The sequence below is a fragment of the Falco peregrinus genome, chromosome 3, assembly GCF_023634155.1.
Source record: "Falco peregrinus isolate bFalPer1 chromosome 3, bFalPer1.pri, whole genome shotgun sequence".
NCBI lineage: Eukaryota > Metazoa > Chordata > Aves > Falconiformes > Falconidae > Falco > Falco peregrinus.
This window is the reverse complement of record NC_073723.1, coordinates 110,285,055-110,300,925: the sequence shown is the minus strand read 5'-3', so window position 1 is coordinate 110,300,925 and position 15,871 is coordinate 110,285,055. Positions and strand designations below refer to the sequence as shown.

General features: G+C 60.2%; 3 protein-coding genes across 5 annotated transcripts; 1 reads left to right on the top strand and 2 right to left on the bottom strand.

Annotated features, from left to right (window-relative positions):
• Window positions 1-885: 885 nt before the first annotated feature.
• On the top strand, window positions 886-3,730 carry TMEM269 (transmembrane protein 269). Of its 2 annotated transcripts, none has more exons than XM_013299253.3 (6): window positions 886-1,020; window positions 2,640-2,787; window positions 2,876-2,973; window positions 3,063-3,206; window positions 3,286-3,486; window positions 3,568-3,730. In XM_013299253.3, exons 1-6 carry the CDS (start codon window positions 996-998, stop codon window positions 3,699-3,701), a joined length of 750 nt encoding a protein of 249 aa, XP_013154707.2. In that variant the 5' UTR covers window positions 886-995; the 3' UTR covers window positions 3,702-3,730. The 2 variants fall into 2 exon arrangements, with proteins under 2 accessions (XP_013154707.2, XP_055654966.1); XM_055798991.1 differs by having other exon boundaries at window positions 887-1,020; window positions 3,283-3,486.
• A 960-nt stretch (window positions 3,731-4,690) lies between these two features.
• SVBP (small vasohibin binding protein) lies at window positions 4,691-5,770 on the bottom strand. Its single transcript, XM_055799002.1, has 3 exons — window positions 5,609-5,770; window positions 4,996-5,117; window positions 4,691-4,914 (listed from the first exon to the last, which is right to left on the bottom strand). Exons 2-3 carry the CDS (start codon window positions 5,113-5,115, stop codon window positions 4,828-4,830), a joined length of 207 nt encoding a protein of 68 aa, XP_055654977.1. The 5' UTR covers window positions 5,116-5,117; window positions 5,609-5,770; the 3' UTR covers window positions 4,691-4,827.
• Window positions 5,771-7,112: 1,342 nt separating this feature from the next.
• On the bottom strand, window positions 7,113-10,856 carry TRIM62 (tripartite motif containing 62). 2 transcript variants are annotated; one of them, XM_055798980.1, is made up of 6 exons: window positions 10,745-10,856; window positions 9,742-10,170; window positions 9,122-9,217; window positions 8,254-8,510; window positions 8,065-8,180; window positions 7,113-7,867 (listed from the first exon to the last, which is right to left on the bottom strand). In XM_055798980.1, exons 2-6 carry the CDS (start codon window positions 10,147-10,149, stop codon window positions 7,317-7,319), a joined length of 1,428 nt encoding a protein of 475 aa, XP_055654955.1. In that variant the 5' UTR covers window positions 10,150-10,170; window positions 10,745-10,856; the 3' UTR covers window positions 7,113-7,316. The 2 variants fall into 2 exon arrangements, with proteins under 2 accessions (XP_055654955.1, XP_055654954.1); XM_055798979.1 differs by having other exon boundaries at window positions 9,742-10,158; window positions 10,745-10,840.
• Window positions 10,857-15,871: the final 5,015 nt, after the last annotated feature.

The window sequence follows — 15,871 nt, the reverse complement described above, 5'->3', positions numbered from 1 at the left end:
CCCGCTGAAGGCCCTGGCGGGGACAGGGATGACCTCGCTTGGCGGCACCTGGCTGAGCCGGTGGTTTCTTACTGCCAGGGGATGGCGGGGGGCACCGGCCACGGCCCCCACCGGTGGCACGAACCGAACCGGCAGTGAAGTGGCGCGGGGTCGTGCTGCCCAACAGGCACAAATGCCCTGCGGTGGCAGTGCGGGCACGGGGCCAGAGTGCGGCGGTGTCAGGGGGCTGGCACGGGTGCTGCAAAACCTGGTGTGGGTGCTACGAGCCTGGTGTGGGTACTGCGAGCCTGGCGTGGGTGCTACAAGCCTGGCGTGGGTGCTGCAAGCCTGGCGTGGGTGCTGCAAGCATGGCGTGGGTGCTGTGAGCCTGGTGTGGGTGCTGCGAGCCTGGCGTGGGTGCTGCAAAACCTGGTGTGGGTGCTACAAGCCTGGCATGGGTGCTGCAAGCCTGGCGTGGGTGCTGCAAGCCTGGCGTGGGTGCTGCAAAACCTGGCGTGGGTGCTAGAAGCCTGGCATGGTTGCTGCAAGCCTGGCATGGGTGGTGGAATCTTGGCACGGGTGCCACAAGCCTGGCGCGGGCAGCGCAAACCTGTGAAGGGTGCCACAGGGCTGGCAGAGGTGCTGTGAGGGTGGCACGGGTGGTCCACACCTGGAACGGGCGGTGCAAGCCTGGCACGGGCACTGCGAGCCTGGCACGGGCGCTGCGAGCCTGGCACGGGCGCTGCGAGCCTGGCGCAGGGCCTTGGAGGCTGGCATGGGTGCTGCGAGCCTGGCATGGCCCCCTGCCCCCCCCCAGGACAGCTCCTCCCTCGCCGGTGGTGCCAGCCGCCTCCGAAAACCCCCGTGTCCTCTGGCCGGACCCACCCCCAGCGGGGTGACTCAGCCGGCGAAGCCTTTCCTTATATAACGCGGCGTTGCCGCCGCGCCGGGCGAGCGCCCGCTGAACCGCCCCTGCCTCAGTTTCCCCTTCCCAGGGGGCCGCCACCGCCGCCGCCATGTGGATGGTGTCACCGCCGGTCGGTAAGTGCCAGTTTGACGCCCTGATGCTGCTCGGCCCCTTCACAAGGCGTCTCCCCCTCCCCTCCCCAAAAAATCGCCGTTTGGGGGGGATTTAGGGAGAAAATAAGGGTCATTGGCCAAGCGCCACTCACTCGGCCCTGTGAATTGGGGCAGAAAAGCATAGAAACTATAAAGCAGCTGCAAAAAAATAGGTTAATTTTGCACCTCCTCCAGCTGAACCCCCTTTTCCCCTTGGCCCTGGGGCGGGGAGACCCTTCTGGGGGGCACAAGCCCCCTGTAATGCACACGGGGTCATCTGGGAAAAGCCAAAACCATCTTTTTTTCCCCCCAAGAAATAATAAAAAGCACCGGCAATGACACAGGGCTGAGGAAGTCCCTCCCGCCCCAGCCCTTTGCTTTTGGGGCTAGGAATACAAAGAATGGGCACATTTGGCTGCCGTGGCAATGCCTGGGTATTGTGATGCTTGCTGGCACCCAGTTCCAGTGCAGTGACAGCACCAGTAACTCTCCCTGGGAGCCTGATCCTGCCTGGCACTGGGGAGGGTAGGTGTGGTGACAGCAAGCCCCAGAATCACCAGGTTTTGCCCCTTTTTGCCTTTGGAGACCCCAAAACCCACCAGATCAGCCCCAACCAAGGGGGAAAAAGGGGGGAACGGCACCAGGTGTGCGCTCGGGACCCCCAAAACCCACTAGATCTGGTAAAATCCGAGGCGGCGGAGCCACTGTCCCAGCGGATCGGAGGGGATTTTTCCATCCCCAGCCGCCCCGAGCCGGGTGCGGTGTCCAAAGGTCACCAGCAGCAACCACATCCGTCCAGCTGCCGGCACATGGAACCACCGACCCCAACAGGATTCCCAAAACCAGGAATATATTTGAATTCTTTGCAACCGAGGGGGTTTTGTTGCCTTTTTTTTTTTTTTTTTTTTTTTTTGAAACACCTTGGCAGCCCATTTTTGGCACCGTCTCAGTGCTGGGATGGTGAATTGGCCTGGGCCTAGCCCGGAGCGGGTTCAGGGTGGGATGGCGAGGGGAAGGGGTGGCTTTTGTTTTGCTCTGACGTGCTGTTTTCTTTCAGATGAAGGATCTCACCAGCTTGCCTGGCTTTGGGACCACGGCAAAGGCAGGGTGCAAAGCCCACTAGTAGGACATGACCCTTAAACTCTTTCTCTAAAGCTTAGCCCTATAGGTATATAAGATCAATAGAGCTTAAAAGCGGGGTTGGCTTTTAGTCTGAGATGGGGTGTGGATTATTATTTTTTTTGTTTGTTTTCTTTTCTTTTTGTGGTTCTTTGAGTGGTTTATCTGGTTTTACTTTCACCTCCGGCGGGTAGTTAAGAGGCAGGGCTTGCAAAAAAAAAAAAATTCAAAAAACATCCTGCTGCTTGCTAAAAGGCTTCTGGGGGCTTCGGTTTGAGGAGGGGAACAGCCAGCAACGCTCCCATCGTCGGCAGCAACTCCCAAAACCTCCTCCAGCTCCTTCCCAGTGCTGGAGGGGGGGGCTGCGGGGCTTTGCTCCCCCCTCCCCAGCACCGACCTGCTACCTGGGGTGGGGTTGAAGTTTCCCGGCTGGAAAGCGGCCGTGGGTTCCGCCCTTCACCGGCCCCCCCGGCGGGTTGCAGGTATTTTGCAGTCCACCAAGAAGCTGTTCCTGAGCGAGCGAGCGGGCTGGGGTCAGACACTGGAGTTCATCCGGAAAAACGCCGCTAACGGGCTCTCCGTGGCCAATCTGGTGGCGGGGCTCTCCTCTGTCCTCTGCAGCCTCAATAGGTGGGGAAAAAGGGGAAAGGAGGGGAACAGAGTAAAGCCATCAAGGGCGGGGGGGTCACCCCGGTTTTGCCCTCTCCATCCTCCCCAGGCAATACCACCACTCCTGCTGGCTGCTGCTGGTGGGGTTTCTGCTGGACCTGGCTGACGGAGCCGTTGCCCGACAGCTCGATGCCTGCTCGGCGCTGGGTGAGTCTGCCCCACCACCCCAGGAGCCCCCCCACCGGGTTCTCCCTCCCTCCCCACCCATCTGGCAGCTGCCCGTTCGCTGCCCGCAGGTGCCAAACTGGATGATTTTGCCGACTTCACCACCTTCGGGCTGGCCACAGCTCTGCTGCTGCAGCCTCAGGGTGTCCTGGACGGGCTGCTGGCCATCGCCTACGTGCTGGCTGTATTTGCTCGCCTGTGCTTCTTCTCCAGTGGTAAGCCAAGGATTTTGGGGAGTTCTGGGGGTTTGGGGAGTGATTTCCCCCCCTCAGATGAACATCTGGTACCCAGCAGGGATCCCCTTCACCTACCGGGGGCTGCCCTGTCCCTACGCCTCCTCGCTGCTGGCGGGCACCTTCCTGCTGACGGGGGGTAACATCACCCTGCTGCGTGTCACCGCCATCGTCATGATCCTCTTCATGGTCGATCGGGGCTTCTACCCCCACGACAAGGTCCTGGAGTCCCAGCTCTGGAAGAAATTGGTTTACGCTGGAGGTAAGGATGGGGACAAAATCAAAACCAAGGTGGCGGCACAGGAGGAAGGAGCAGATCCCAAAGGCTTTCCCCAATCTGCAGGGGTGGCGGCTGTCCTCTTCTCACCGGTGGCGGTGGCTTCCATCTATTGCCTCGCCTGGTCGACGTCCTACATCATCTTCCCCTTTGCCATCTGGAGCTGCAAAGCGTCAGCTCTGCCTTCGCCTAACGCCTAGTAAAGCCGCCTTCTTTCTCCTCCTCCTCACTCCTGGGTGCCTCCTCCTCCACTGGGATCTCCCTTCGCTCTCCTCACCGAATCCAAACCGCAGCAGGGGCCTGTTTATAAAAGGGAAAAATTTGAAGGGGTAGGAAAGGCTCTGCTTTGGGGGAACCCCAAAATACCCTCCCTGCACCCCATCCCTTGTCGGGGCATGAGTGAACCCCCATTCCCCACTACAATAGCCCCGCTCCAGAGACCCCCAAACCCTTCCCAGCGCAGAACATGAAACTTAGGGATTGCTCCCACTGTACGTTGTTAATTTATTACCAGGGGGAGGTTTACACCCCGAAAAAGGAGGAAGGCCCCCTCCCTGGGGGGAGGAAGCCACCAATCAAATCTGCAGAGGGTTTTTTGAGACCTGATTCACCGGCAGAGTTTTGGTATTTATTATTTTACCCATCGCTGTAGGGAACTGATCTCTCAGATGTGTTTTATTCGCGCCCCCCCCCCCTCCCCGCCCTTGGTGTGCGCTCGCTGGGGTGCGGGAGGGAGGTGGAAGGGGAAAGTGGGATTTGAAGGCGGCAATCCAAACTCTCTGGAAAGCCAGAGGATGCCGGACGGCGGCGGCTGGAAAGCGGAGGGCGTGTGGGTGGAGGAAGGAAGCGAAGGTCAAACCTTGCACGGAGCGGCAGAGAGAAACATTCAGGGTCCCTGGGGAAGCTCTTGCGGCACAAGCAGCTGCGAGAACTGGACGTAGCCCCCACCAGAACCCCTCCAGTGGCCCTGGGGAGCAGCCGAATCCAGGCACCGGGAGGGCAGGACCCTTCCCCTTGGCAGGGAACCGGCAGACCAAGGTCTCGCTCGGTGTGAGGGGGGCTGGAGCTGGCGGCTGGTGGCCACAGCTGCTCTGGCGCCCAGCCACGATCTGGCCTCCCCCACGCCATTCCCACCCGGCACTGGGCCGGGCTGGAGCCACCGGTGCCGCTGAGGGACCAGGAGCCAGAGAAACGTGGAACCACCACAAATTTTATTTAAAAAAAAACCAAACAGTTATTTGATAATAAATAACAAAGGGGTTAGAAAAGGGGATGAGCGGCAGCTGCAGGGGGGTGGGGGGTTGGTGGGGGGCTGCACATGGCGCCTCACTCGCCGGAGGCCTGCATCTGCTTGCAGAAGGAGTCAAACTGCTGCTGCTCCAGCTCTGTCATCACTCGGTTGAGGGCGTAGATCTGCGGGAGGGGGGACAAAGAGGTGATGGGGGGGTCAGCCCCAGTGTTGCCATTGTGTGTGTGTCCCCCGGGGTCACTCACCTCAGCCCTCTGCCTCTGCTTCAGCTCCTGCTGGGCCGATTTCTGCTTGGCCTTCTCCAGGCGAGCCGCCGGCTCCCGGGGCTTTGGCCGCTCCTTCCGCCCCCCCCCACTCGGCTCCATGGCTGGGGCGAGGGGAGGGTCACCCCAGGCCCCCCACTCCTCCTTCTGCCAACCCCACCGGCCCCAGCCCCACTGACAGCCCCCCCCCTCCACGTCCACAGCCCCACTGGGCCTGCAGCTCCACCCCTGCCCCCCGCATCCCATAACACCCCCCCAGGCAACGTAGGGGCCCCCGACCCACACCCTGAGCCCCACAGGCTCCTCACTGTAACACCCCCCACATCCCTCGGCTGCTCCCTCTCCCCACACTCCACCCCCCAGCCCCACAACCCCTTATAGATCCCATAGTCTTCCCAGCCCCACAGCCCCCGTGCCCCACATGCATCTCTCCATCCCCTACCCCCCATGTCCCACAGTCCCCCTCAGCCCCACATAAACCGCAGCCTCCCCTCAGCCCCACGGTCCCCCCTCAGCCCCCTCTCAGCCCCACATAAACCGCAGCCTCCCCATGGCCCCCCCAATCCCCACCCCCCAGTCCCCCAGTGCCCGGTACCAGCGGGCCCGTGCCCGGGGCAAGATGGCGGCGGAGCCCCGCCCCTCGGCTACCCGCGCCGCGCCGCCTGCGCAGAGCCCCGCCCCGCGCGCACGCGCAGGCAGCCCCGCCCCTGCCCAAGCGGCGCCAGCCCGAGCGCGGGGAGGGGCAGCAGCGCCGCCTGGAGGACGGGCGGGCGGGGAACGGTGGGTTGAAAGCGGTGTCCCCGTCCCCCCAGTACCATCCCAGTGTCCCCGGCTTCCCCCAGCCTCCCCACTGCCCCCATACAGCCCGCCCTCTACACATCACACCCCCTATATAGCCCTACCTCTGCATAGCCCAGCTCCTACACAGCCTCCTCTGCGCATCACACCCGCTGCACAGCCCAACCCTATATATCACACCCCTGTATAGCCCACCCCTATACAGCCCCCTCCACATATTACACCCTCTGTATAGCCCTACCCCTATATAGCCCAGCCCCTACACAGCCCCTCTCCATGTATTGTATAGCCCTACTCCTATACAGCCCAGCCTCTATACAAACCCCCTCCATGCATCACACCCCCTCTATAGCCCACCCGTATACAGCCCAATACACACGCAACACCCTGCAGCGCAGCCCCACTCTCCACGCTGTGCCCCCCCTATATACATATACTTTCCCCAGCCCAGCCCCACAGGCGCCATCCCCTATAGAGGAACTGCCCCCACACATAGGCACCATCCCCTATACAGAGCCCTCCCGCTTCCCCAGCATCCCCAGGGCCACGACAGCACGGCATGGTACATCATGCACAGCACAGTATGTATGGCACGGCATAGCACACCGTGACATGGTGCCATGTGTACAGCACAGTGTGGCGCAGCACGGCACAGTGCTGTATGGCATGGCATGGCACACCCTGGCACAGTGCTGGATGTATGGCATGGCACGGTGCACCGTATGTGCAGTGTGGCATGGCACACCACTATATGGTGTGGTTCACCATGGCACAGTGCTGTACGGCATGGCACAGCACACCATGCTGTATGTACAGCACAGCATAGCACACCACGGCATGGTGCCATTTGGCATGTCACGGTGCACCATGGCACAGCACTATACGTACAGCACAGCGTGGTGCACCACGGCATGGTGCTGTATGGCATGGCACAGCTCACTGTGGCACAGCGCCATATAGACAGCACGGTGCCATATGGCACGGCACACCGTGGCACAGTGCTGTACATATAGCACCGTGTGGCACACTGCAGCATGGTGCCATATGGCACAGCACACCATGGCACCGTGCCATACGTATGGCACCACGTGGCTCACCGCAGCATGGTGCCATATGGCACAGCACACCATGGCACAGTGCCAGATGTACGGCACTGCGTGGTGCACCACAGCATGGTGCCATATGGCATGGCATGGTGCGCTATGGCACAGTGGCACACCACGGTGCACCGTGGCACATCCTGGCATCACCATCCCCTCCGGCGCAACCCCTGCCCAGGGGTTCTCCACCACCCGGCCCCATCTCTCCAAATCCTTTTATTGCCACTGCCCGGCCCCCCTGCGCCAGGACCCTCCTGGAAGCGCAGGACAGAGGGGGGTGAAAAGGCCGGATCCTGCCCAGTACGGGGGCAGCTCCTGGGGCAGGATCAGCCCAGCTCCACCAAACAGTGGGAAAACACCTGGTGGGGGGATCCACACCAAACCCCAGGGGCCAAATCCACCCCGTTAGATGCGAACGGTGTTGATCCGGAGGGGCTGGACGTTCTTCCCGTTGGCGTGACTCTGCCCGGGGCTGAAATAAGAGCAGAGCTTGCCGGGAAACCTCTCCCGGAAGGTGTAGAGCCAGGACATGTCGTCGGCATTGTAGAAGATGAGAAGCCCCTTGTCATAGTCCAGGAAGACCCCCACCTTCTCCAACTTGCTCTTGACATTGAGCCGGGTCCAGGGCTCGGTGCAGGCGCTGTACTGGTTACCGTCGTGCATGACAATGCAATAAAAACCTCGGCTGGGTTGAATTTGGATGCTGCCCTTGCGGGTGACGGCTTCGTGTGCCAAACCAATCATCCACTGGGTCTTCTCAGAGACCACCACCTCCCAGTAGTGGACCCCACCACCGAAGGCCTCCGAACCCAAGACTGAGACCTCCACATCAAAGCGTTTGGGGGAGTCCTGCAGCGGTTGGGGGTGCAGGTTGCCGTACGCCACAATGGTGCAGTCATCGGAGAGGATCAGGCGGTGGTGAGCTGTGCCCGGGTCCAGCGTCAGGGCTGCTGGCACTGGGTGGGGACACACAACACGGGGAGAAGCGTCAACGCAGCCCCCAGACCCAGCACAGGTGGCTTTGTCTCACCGTTCTGCAAACCACCATGGTGAGGTCAGTGGTGTGTCCCCATCCCTCACCGGTGTGTCCCCATACCTGCCCCTCACCAGGAACCCCCCGCCCCCGCAGCCAGCCCATCCCCATGCCCCTCACCAGGATGGATATCCTGGAAGAGGGATTTCCAGATGGTGTACTGCAGCGGCCCCATGTATTTGGAGGTGGGAAAGTCCTCGTAGGTCAGGTTGGTCTCATGGATCTTCCCCTTCAGCCTGCGAAGGAGAGATGATGGAGAAGAGGGCGGGATGACGCTGGGGACCCCAGTGTCACCCTGGTGTCACCCACCTCTCAGAAAGGGATGCGACGCCAGCTAAAAAGACGTGTTTGTCGGCTTCGGCCAAGCGCTCCTGGAGGATCTGGCTGCCCTCCTGCACCTTGCGCAGCTGCTGGCTGTAGCGCTGGATCTTCTGCTCGATGTCGGTCAGCGTCCGCGCCGTGTCCGCCTCCAGCTCCTCCAGCATCGCCTTCTGCCGCTCCCGCAGCAGCCGGTGCAGCCGCTCGAAAGCCTCCCCGATAGTCACCCGCAGGCTCTTGGCTGAGGACTTGGGGTGCAGGTGGGTGTCAGGACTCCCCAAACCTACCCTGACCCCTTCATGAATCCGTAATTCCCCAAAACAAACCCCTACAGCCCCATTAACTCGAACAATGTGGGATGCTCCAAGCATCCAAGGATGGATATGTGACCCCGCATCCCTATAGCAAACCTAAAAAAAAAAAATAAAACCCATCACTGGCAGGGATGAAGATAAAATTGAACTTTGCTGGAAGCTGAACCCCTGGGCAAGGAGGAGGAGATAAATACAAAACATGAATTAATTAAAAGGATAAAGAAAAGCAGCCCTGCAGGAAATAAAAAGAGGGATGAGCAGCCTGATGGGTGGCTTTGTCAACCTGCTGGCGGGTTTCGTGGTACTGCAGAAGGAAAACATGGGGCAGATCCATGAAACTGTGGGGTCTGGAGTCTTTGGAGGACCCAAAAATCAGGTTGGCCAGGCTTGGGGTTGGGGTGCTGTCGGAGGAGGGATGGGGTTGACCCAATCCCGGCTGCACTCCTGCACCCACCTGCCAAAGGGTGCACAGGGAAGGGCTGGGGGGAAGTGAGGAGGTCCGGGTTCCAGCTACCTGGGGGTCACAGCCACGTCCCCGCTCGTACCTTGGTCTCAGCCAGCTGCCGTTTGAGCAGGTGCAGGGCTTCAGTGTGGCCACGCTCGCTCTCCTGCAGCCCCTGGAGCTGCTCCTTCAGCTCCCGCTGCAAGATGGGGAGGAAAAAAACCCATAAAATGAGGGATTTTGGGGAAAAAAACGGATCCCATCAGCCAGCTTTCCAGCCAAAACCTGGCTTGTGGGGTTACAGGGGTTGTGTGAAAGGGGGGTGCAGAGGGCGGCAGGGGCACCCTTGGTCCCTGCGGCACAGAGGGTTCTGTCCAGGGCACAGCTGGGGGATAGGTAATGGCTCGGAGGGGTCTTACTTGAGGCACAGCCCAGCAGATCCATGGGGGTGCATGGCTGGCTGGTTTGGGGAGCCCCAAGGACCTCCAGTGTTGATGGAAAAGGGGGCACCCCATGGAGGCAGCTGCAGAAGTGCATGTGGATTGATGGATGGACAGACGGACAGGGCTGATCCCAATGGGGACAAAAGGGGTGCAGGTACAGATGGATGGGAGCCAACACCAAGGCAAGAGGGGACAGACAGACAAAGGAGCTCAGAGGAGCAGCTCAGGGCAGGGGATCCTGGAGGGATGGTGCTCCATGGCCAGGGAGGGATGGACCCACCTGCAGCTCCTCAAAAGCATCATCCACGTTGGTGACCTGGTGCTGCTCGTGCACGGCAGGCTCGTCGCAGAAGAAGCAGACAACAGCGCGGTCAGTGAGGCAGAAGAGCTTGACCTTCTCATGGTCCTTGCAGGGGAAGGGGCTGCGCTGGGCACCCAGGATGGCATCCAAGGGGAAAGCGCTGTAACGCTCCACAATGTTGGCCAGCTTGAGGCTGGGGGCCAGGGTGGGTTCAGCAAAGGTTCGGCGGCACTCGGGGCAGTCGCGGGTGCCCTGGGGTTCCTGGCGCACCCAGTGCTCGGTGATGCACCGGCGGCAGAAGTAGTGCTCGCAGCCAAAGCTCACCGGGTCCTGGTAGATGCTCAGGCAGATGGAGCACAGCAGCTCGTCCTTCAGGCTGCAAGCCATGGCTCAGGGCTGGGGGAGAGGCTGGGGAGGGGGGCCAGACGGTAAAGGGGGGTCCTGGGGGCAGATGCGAGATTGGGAGGGGGAAAACGTGGGGGTCTGGATGTGAGGCTGCTGGGGAGGGGGCTGGGGAATTGGGGGGAATTGAGGGGTCAGGCTGCAATGGGGTGCTGGGGGGCTTGCAGTGCAGGATCAGGATGTAATGGGGGAGAATTGGGGGTGAAGGTGATACGGAGGAGCCTGGGGGGTACAATGGGGTTGTAATGGGGGAGTAACTGCGGGTGAAGATGATATATATGGGGGAGCCCGGGGGTGAGGCTGCAGTGGGGGGCCGGGGTGAGGCTGGATGTGGGGGGCCGGGGGCGAGGCCGGACTACAGAGGCCCAGGGGCGAGGCTGGATTTCAGGGGCAGGGGGTGAGGCTGGATCGGGGGGGCCGGAGCTGAGGCTGCCGGCCGGCTGCGACCGGGGAGCCCAGGTTCGAGCCCGCCCCCCGCTCCGCGCCCTGCAAAGGGACCGGGTTCGAGCCCGGCCCCCGCCAAACCCCGGAGAGAGGCCGCCCCCCGCCTCCCGCAGCCGCCGCTGCTCGCTGCCCTCACCCAGCCGCAGGCGGGGCCTTTGCCGGTGCCCGGGGGGAGCGATCCCGCCGCCGCCTCACAGCGCGCCCCGCCGTGACGGGCGGGGGGTGGGCGAGGAGGAGGGGGCGGGGCCGCGCGGCACTTCCTGCCCAGCCCGCCCCGCCCCCGCCAGCCACCGTGGTGCCGCCCCCGCCCCATTGTCCCCCGCGCGGCGCGACCCACCGGCGCGCACCACCGCCCGCCCGCGGGGGGGGCGCTTAAAGGGGCCGCGGCGGCCTTTTGCGCGGGGGGAGGGGGGGCGGCGCTTAAAGGGGCCGCGGCGCCGGGGCGGCCCCCGGAGCTCCGCCGCGGGCCCCAGCCCTGCCCGCAACCACCTTCCCCACTGTCCCATCCCTCTGTATGCCCCCATACCACTCCCCGGCAGAGCAGTGGGGGGGGGGCTGTGGGGACAGGGGACACCACAGGTGACACTGCCACAGGTACTGCTGAGAAAACACAAGTTTTCCCCAAATTTTACGAATCTGGCCAAAAATCACGTTGAAAGTTTTGGGTGACTGGTCTGGCTGTCCTTCCCGTTCACCGTGATGCTTGGCCACGGTGGGACCTGTGGGACCTATGGGGACCTGTGGAGATCTGTGGAGATCTATGGGGATCTATGGGACCTATGGGGACCTGTGAGACTTATGGGGATCTATGGGACCTATGGGGACCTGTGAGACTTATGGGGATCTATGGGACCTATGGGGACCTGTGAAACTTATGGGGATCTATAGGACCTGTGGGACTTACGGGGATCTATGGGACCTGTGGGGACCTGTGAGACTTAAGGGGAATCTATGGGACCTGGGGGACTTATGGGGATCTATGGTACATATGGGGATCTGTGAGGCTTAGGAGGATCTATGGGACCTATTGGGACCTGTGGGACCTATGGGAACCAGTGGGCTTTGCCAGCACCGGCTGCCCCATGGCAAGGCCTCCTCCTAACCCTTCCCCCCACCCGAGGCCCTGGGGAACCGTGGGGATCCCCTCGCTCCCCTCCAAGGACCAAGCAAGATGGAGGACAGGGTCCCCCAGCCCCGGGGGCAGGAGGGGACGGCGGGCGGGGGGCGAGGGGCCTGGGGAGGGGGGATACACGCAATTCCCTGGTGGGGGGTTAAGCCGCCTATTGCAGCAGTGGTGTGAACGCCTGGCCCAGAGCCAAAGGGAACAAACTCCGCGGCTTTTGCTGCCAAATTGCCCCGCTCAGGCTGCCGGCACCCCCCTTTCTGTGCCCGCCCCCCCCCCCCCCCCAGCACAACCTGGGTATCCCCCCCATATCCCTTCCCCTCCTGTTGGGGAATAACCACCCGCTTTGTTCCTCTTCCCGACAGGCCCAAAAAGCTTAGAAAAAGCCAAAAAAAATTAAAAAAAAATAAACCCACATGGATTTGGTTTTTTTCCTGCTTGTTTTTCTGCATTAGGAATTCAGGTCTTGTCTCCCCTCCGGGACCCACCGGGGACTGAGGAACGGCTGAAATTATATCATCAAACAACCGCGCCGGCGAGCAGGGATGGAGCCAGCTCTGCTGGAGAAAAAAAAAAACCAACCCTTTTACACCCCAAATCCAGCCCCCCGCTCAGATGCGGGACTGGGGGGTCCCATCCTGAGTCATTAGCAGGTTATTATTTAATTCATATCCCAAGCATGTGGGCAAAATACACGGGAAATTTGGGCAACAGAGAGCATCGTCCCACCAGACCACGTGGCGGTCAGCCGGGACTGCCAGTGCTCATCCCCGCAGCTCGTTAGGCAACGAAGGGAAACCGCGGGGCGGGTGTATATGGGCAAACAGGGAAATTAATCCCAGTTAATTAGTAAATTGGCTTCATTACCTCCCGGTAACCCCAGTGTGAGCTGGAGGGGGGTCTGCCATGCCTTGATTCCTATTTTTTTTGGGGTATGCAGCCCTTCTCTGCCCTGGCTCTGGCGTGCTGGAGGATGCCAGGATGGGGTGAGGGTCTGGGTGATCTGGCAAAGCGTGGTGATGCACCCGCCGGGCAGGGAAAACCTGGCTCCTTCCCACGTGTGCCGCGTGTGCCGGCTCTGCCCATGGGATGCTGGCGGGAAGGGAGGCCCCTGAGCTGCGGTGCTGGAATTTTCCCCCCCACCGCCGGATGAAACAGCGCTGCCGGCAGGATGGGCACGCTGGGACGTGCCCGCTTGGCTCTCGGCATGCATGCCTCCATCCCGGCACAGCTCTTCCCCTCACCGGAGCCAAGGCAGAGTGCCGGGAGCGTCCCTCACCATTTCAGACCTCCTGTTACTGGAGCCCATCCTCTTGCTGGGTTTTAAGCCCGGCCTGGCTCAGCTTGGCTTAAGGAGTCCCTTCCTAGGGCCCTCATGGGGAGGGGGCTTTAGCCAAAGCCCCTGCACCCCTCCACTGAGAGCACATCCACACAAAGCCACCCCAGGCTGGCGCTTTTCATCTCCTAAGTGCTTTGCAAACATTAACTAATTAATCCTAATTAACTTATTACCTAATTAGAACCAAACGGCCCTCCCATTTGCAGGGAGAAGGGAAATTCAGGCACCTTCATTTTTATTCCCCCCCTGCCCAACCAAACACCCCAAAACCTTTGCCAGCTTCATGCCAGCATTGGCACAGACCTTGGCACCCAGCCCTCTGGATTGCTGGGAATCCGGGGTGAAAAACCCACTTTATGGGTTTGCTAACCCCAAGAAGCCAGGAATGAGGATTTTCACCCATCTGGCCCAAGCCGCACCAGGAACACCAGCATCACTGATGCCCAGCGTGCCCACCCGGCATCAGGGAACCTCTTCTGGGCAGGCAGTGGATGCTTTCACCGGCGTTTTATGCAAAACAAGGGATTTCTTATGAAGGAAATGGGAGGGCAGGTGGGATGGAGGCATTTTGGAGAGGCATTTCCTAAAGGATTTCATGCCTGGTGTCCTGCAGTTGGGGACAAAGACTTTGGGGACACTGGCACAGCTCAACGGGAGCCTAGTGTCACCCCTCAGGGATCATGTTTTCCCATTGGAACATCCCAGGTTGCCTTCCATAAACATTTCACTTTCTCCACTGTGTCAACGAGAGTGGGTTTACAAAGTGCTGGTGCTGTGCCGGACGGATCTGGCTTCATGGTGATGCCAAAATGGGAAGGAGCTGCTGTTCGGGGGGGAGCGCACAGGTGTAGCGGCCCCACAGCTTTCCCAAAACCCCCACGGCAGTGATTTGCGGCGGTGAATTACCTCTGCTCCTGCCTTCCCCTCCTTTTAATCGCGGTCGGATCTATCCCGGGGGCAAAACCAGCCTTGGAACCCTATTTTTTCAGAAGGCGAGTGCTTATTTCCTCCATTTTGCAACCTGGGATGGAGACGGGCACAGTTTTATTATTATTATTTTAATTTTTTTTTTATCCCTGCATACCAACCACCTCCCCAGGAAAGGGGCCCCTTTCCCACACCCAAGATTAAATCCACCCAACATAGGGTCGGAAAAAAAGCCTGGAGCGTTGCTTATCTCAGCCAGTCTCAACAAGGGCAGTCCCAGGACACGTTCACCAACCCTTGGTGGACCTCCCAAGGTCAGGAGTGACCCACACCATGTCCTCCCACCATGAATTTGGGGTTGGACAAGCCCCCCAGATATCAGGAATCTCATCAAATGGTGCCGAGGTTTAAAACCACCAGTTTCATAATCACGACCAAAAAAATCCCAGCAGCCGAAAGCCCCAGTGCTGCGGCAGAAGTGAAAGCACTGATGAAAATAAACCTAATGAGGGGGAACTCGGTGGCATCAGGCAGACACCAGTGGCTTAAGGGACATCAGCGATGCTCTGAGATGTTCCAGTCTCTCCTGGTGTCCTGTTTTGGTGTGACACCAGCGTTGAGTGGCAACTGCTAGGTGTCAGCTTCTGAAAATCAGATAAAAGGGGAGTTTTCGAGCTGCTGGCTCACGTTCTCGGTTGAGTCATGGATAATTAATGGATCTGGGGACCTTCCAAGATGGGGAAATATTGGGTGATGGGGGATCCCAGGCCAGCTAGCTGCTGGTGCTGCTAAAGAAGCACCGGGACATGGGTAGGGGACACAGCCAGACCTAAGGCGTCAGCAGGGGGGTGACAGCACCCCTGCCCCAGCACCACCACTTTGGCCAGGACCTTCCCCAGTGTCTTCATGCCTCTTCATTCACCAAGGGCAGAAGAATACCCACACTTTGATGGAGACCTTCTGGAAGCTCATCCCATCCCACCACACCCCATCCCTGGTCCTTCTTTGCTCCCTACCTCTCTCTCAGCAGCATCATTTGCCTTTGCTAATTATGGGTCCACCTGTTCAGGGCATCTGTCTCCTCTAAATGACCTGACATGATGGACCATTTTGGGAAAGTGTGGAAAAAATCCCCAGTTTTGTTTTTTAAAAGTTGTTTTTAAATTGGAATCTCAGAAGCACCATCATCCTCTGGACCTTGGGGAAGGCGGGGAACCAGGTGGGATTTGCCTCCATTTTCCTTCCCCTGGGGGTTGTAGCTGCTGATTTGGAGTGAGGGGCCAAGATGAGGGGGACACGGATAAAATGATGAAAAAACAGAGAAATAAATTTAAATTTTAAAGAAAAAGGATGCTCCGCAAAAGGAATGTGGGGTTGAGAAAGCAAATGGGGAGGCCCAAGGGGCTGCCAAAGCTGGGGCGTTCGGGGAGACCCTGGGGTCTGCAGAGACCCACCAAGGGGCTGGGGGGGGCAAAGGTGGGGGTGACACCCTGAGGGGGGCTATGGGGCTGCAGAGGTAGGGAGAGGGGCTGGGGGGACTGGGGGGGCTGAGGAGACCTGGAGGGAGAGATCTGAGAGGGACCTCAGCAATGAGATTTGAGGGGGGCTGAGGAGAACTGGGGGGGCTCAGGAGATCTGGGGGAGACCGAAGAGATTTGGGGGGCTGAGGAGAACCAGGAGGCTGAGGGGATCTGGCAGGCTGAGGGGATCCAGGCGGACTGAGATCTGAGGAGGCTGAGGGGATCCAGGCGGGCTGAGACCTGGAGGGGCTGAGGGGATCCAGGCGGGCTGAGGAGACTTGTGGGAGCTGAGGAGACCTGGGGGGGCTGAGGAGATCCAGGCAGGCTGAGGAGATCTGGGGAGGCCAAGGGGAT

Coding starts and splice junctions, on each gene's coding strand:
- TRIM62 (XM_055798980.1), bottom strand. CDS start 10,149: ATGGCTTGCAGCCTGAAGGACGAGCTGCTGTGCTCCATCTGCCTGAGC. Junction 8,181..8,253: donor GTCGCATCCCTTTCTGAGAG/GTGGGTGACACC, acceptor TCTCCTTCGCAG/GCTGAAGGGGAAGATCCATG. Junction 7,868..8,064: donor CTTCCAGGATATCCATCCTG/GTGAGGGGCATG, acceptor GTCCCCACCCAG/TGCCAGCAGCCCTGACGCTG.
- SVBP (XM_055799002.1), bottom strand. CDS start 5,115: ATGGAGCCGAGTGGGGGGGGGCGGAAGGAGCGGCCAAAGCCCCGGGAG. Junction 4,915..4,995: donor AGCAGAGGCAGAGGGCTGAG/GTGAGTGACCCC, acceptor CCCCTCCCGCAG/ATCTACGCCCTCAACCGAGT.
- TMEM269 (XM_055798991.1), top strand. CDS start 996: ATGTGGATGGTGTCACCGCCGGTCG. Junction 3,207..3,282: donor CCTGTGCTTCTTCTCCAGTG/GTAAGCCAAGGA, acceptor TCTGGTACCCAG/CAGGGATCCCCTTCACCTAC. Junction 3,487..3,567: donor GAAATTGGTTTACGCTGGAG/GTAAGGATGGGG, acceptor CCCAATCTGCAG/GGGTGGCGGCTGTCCTCTTC.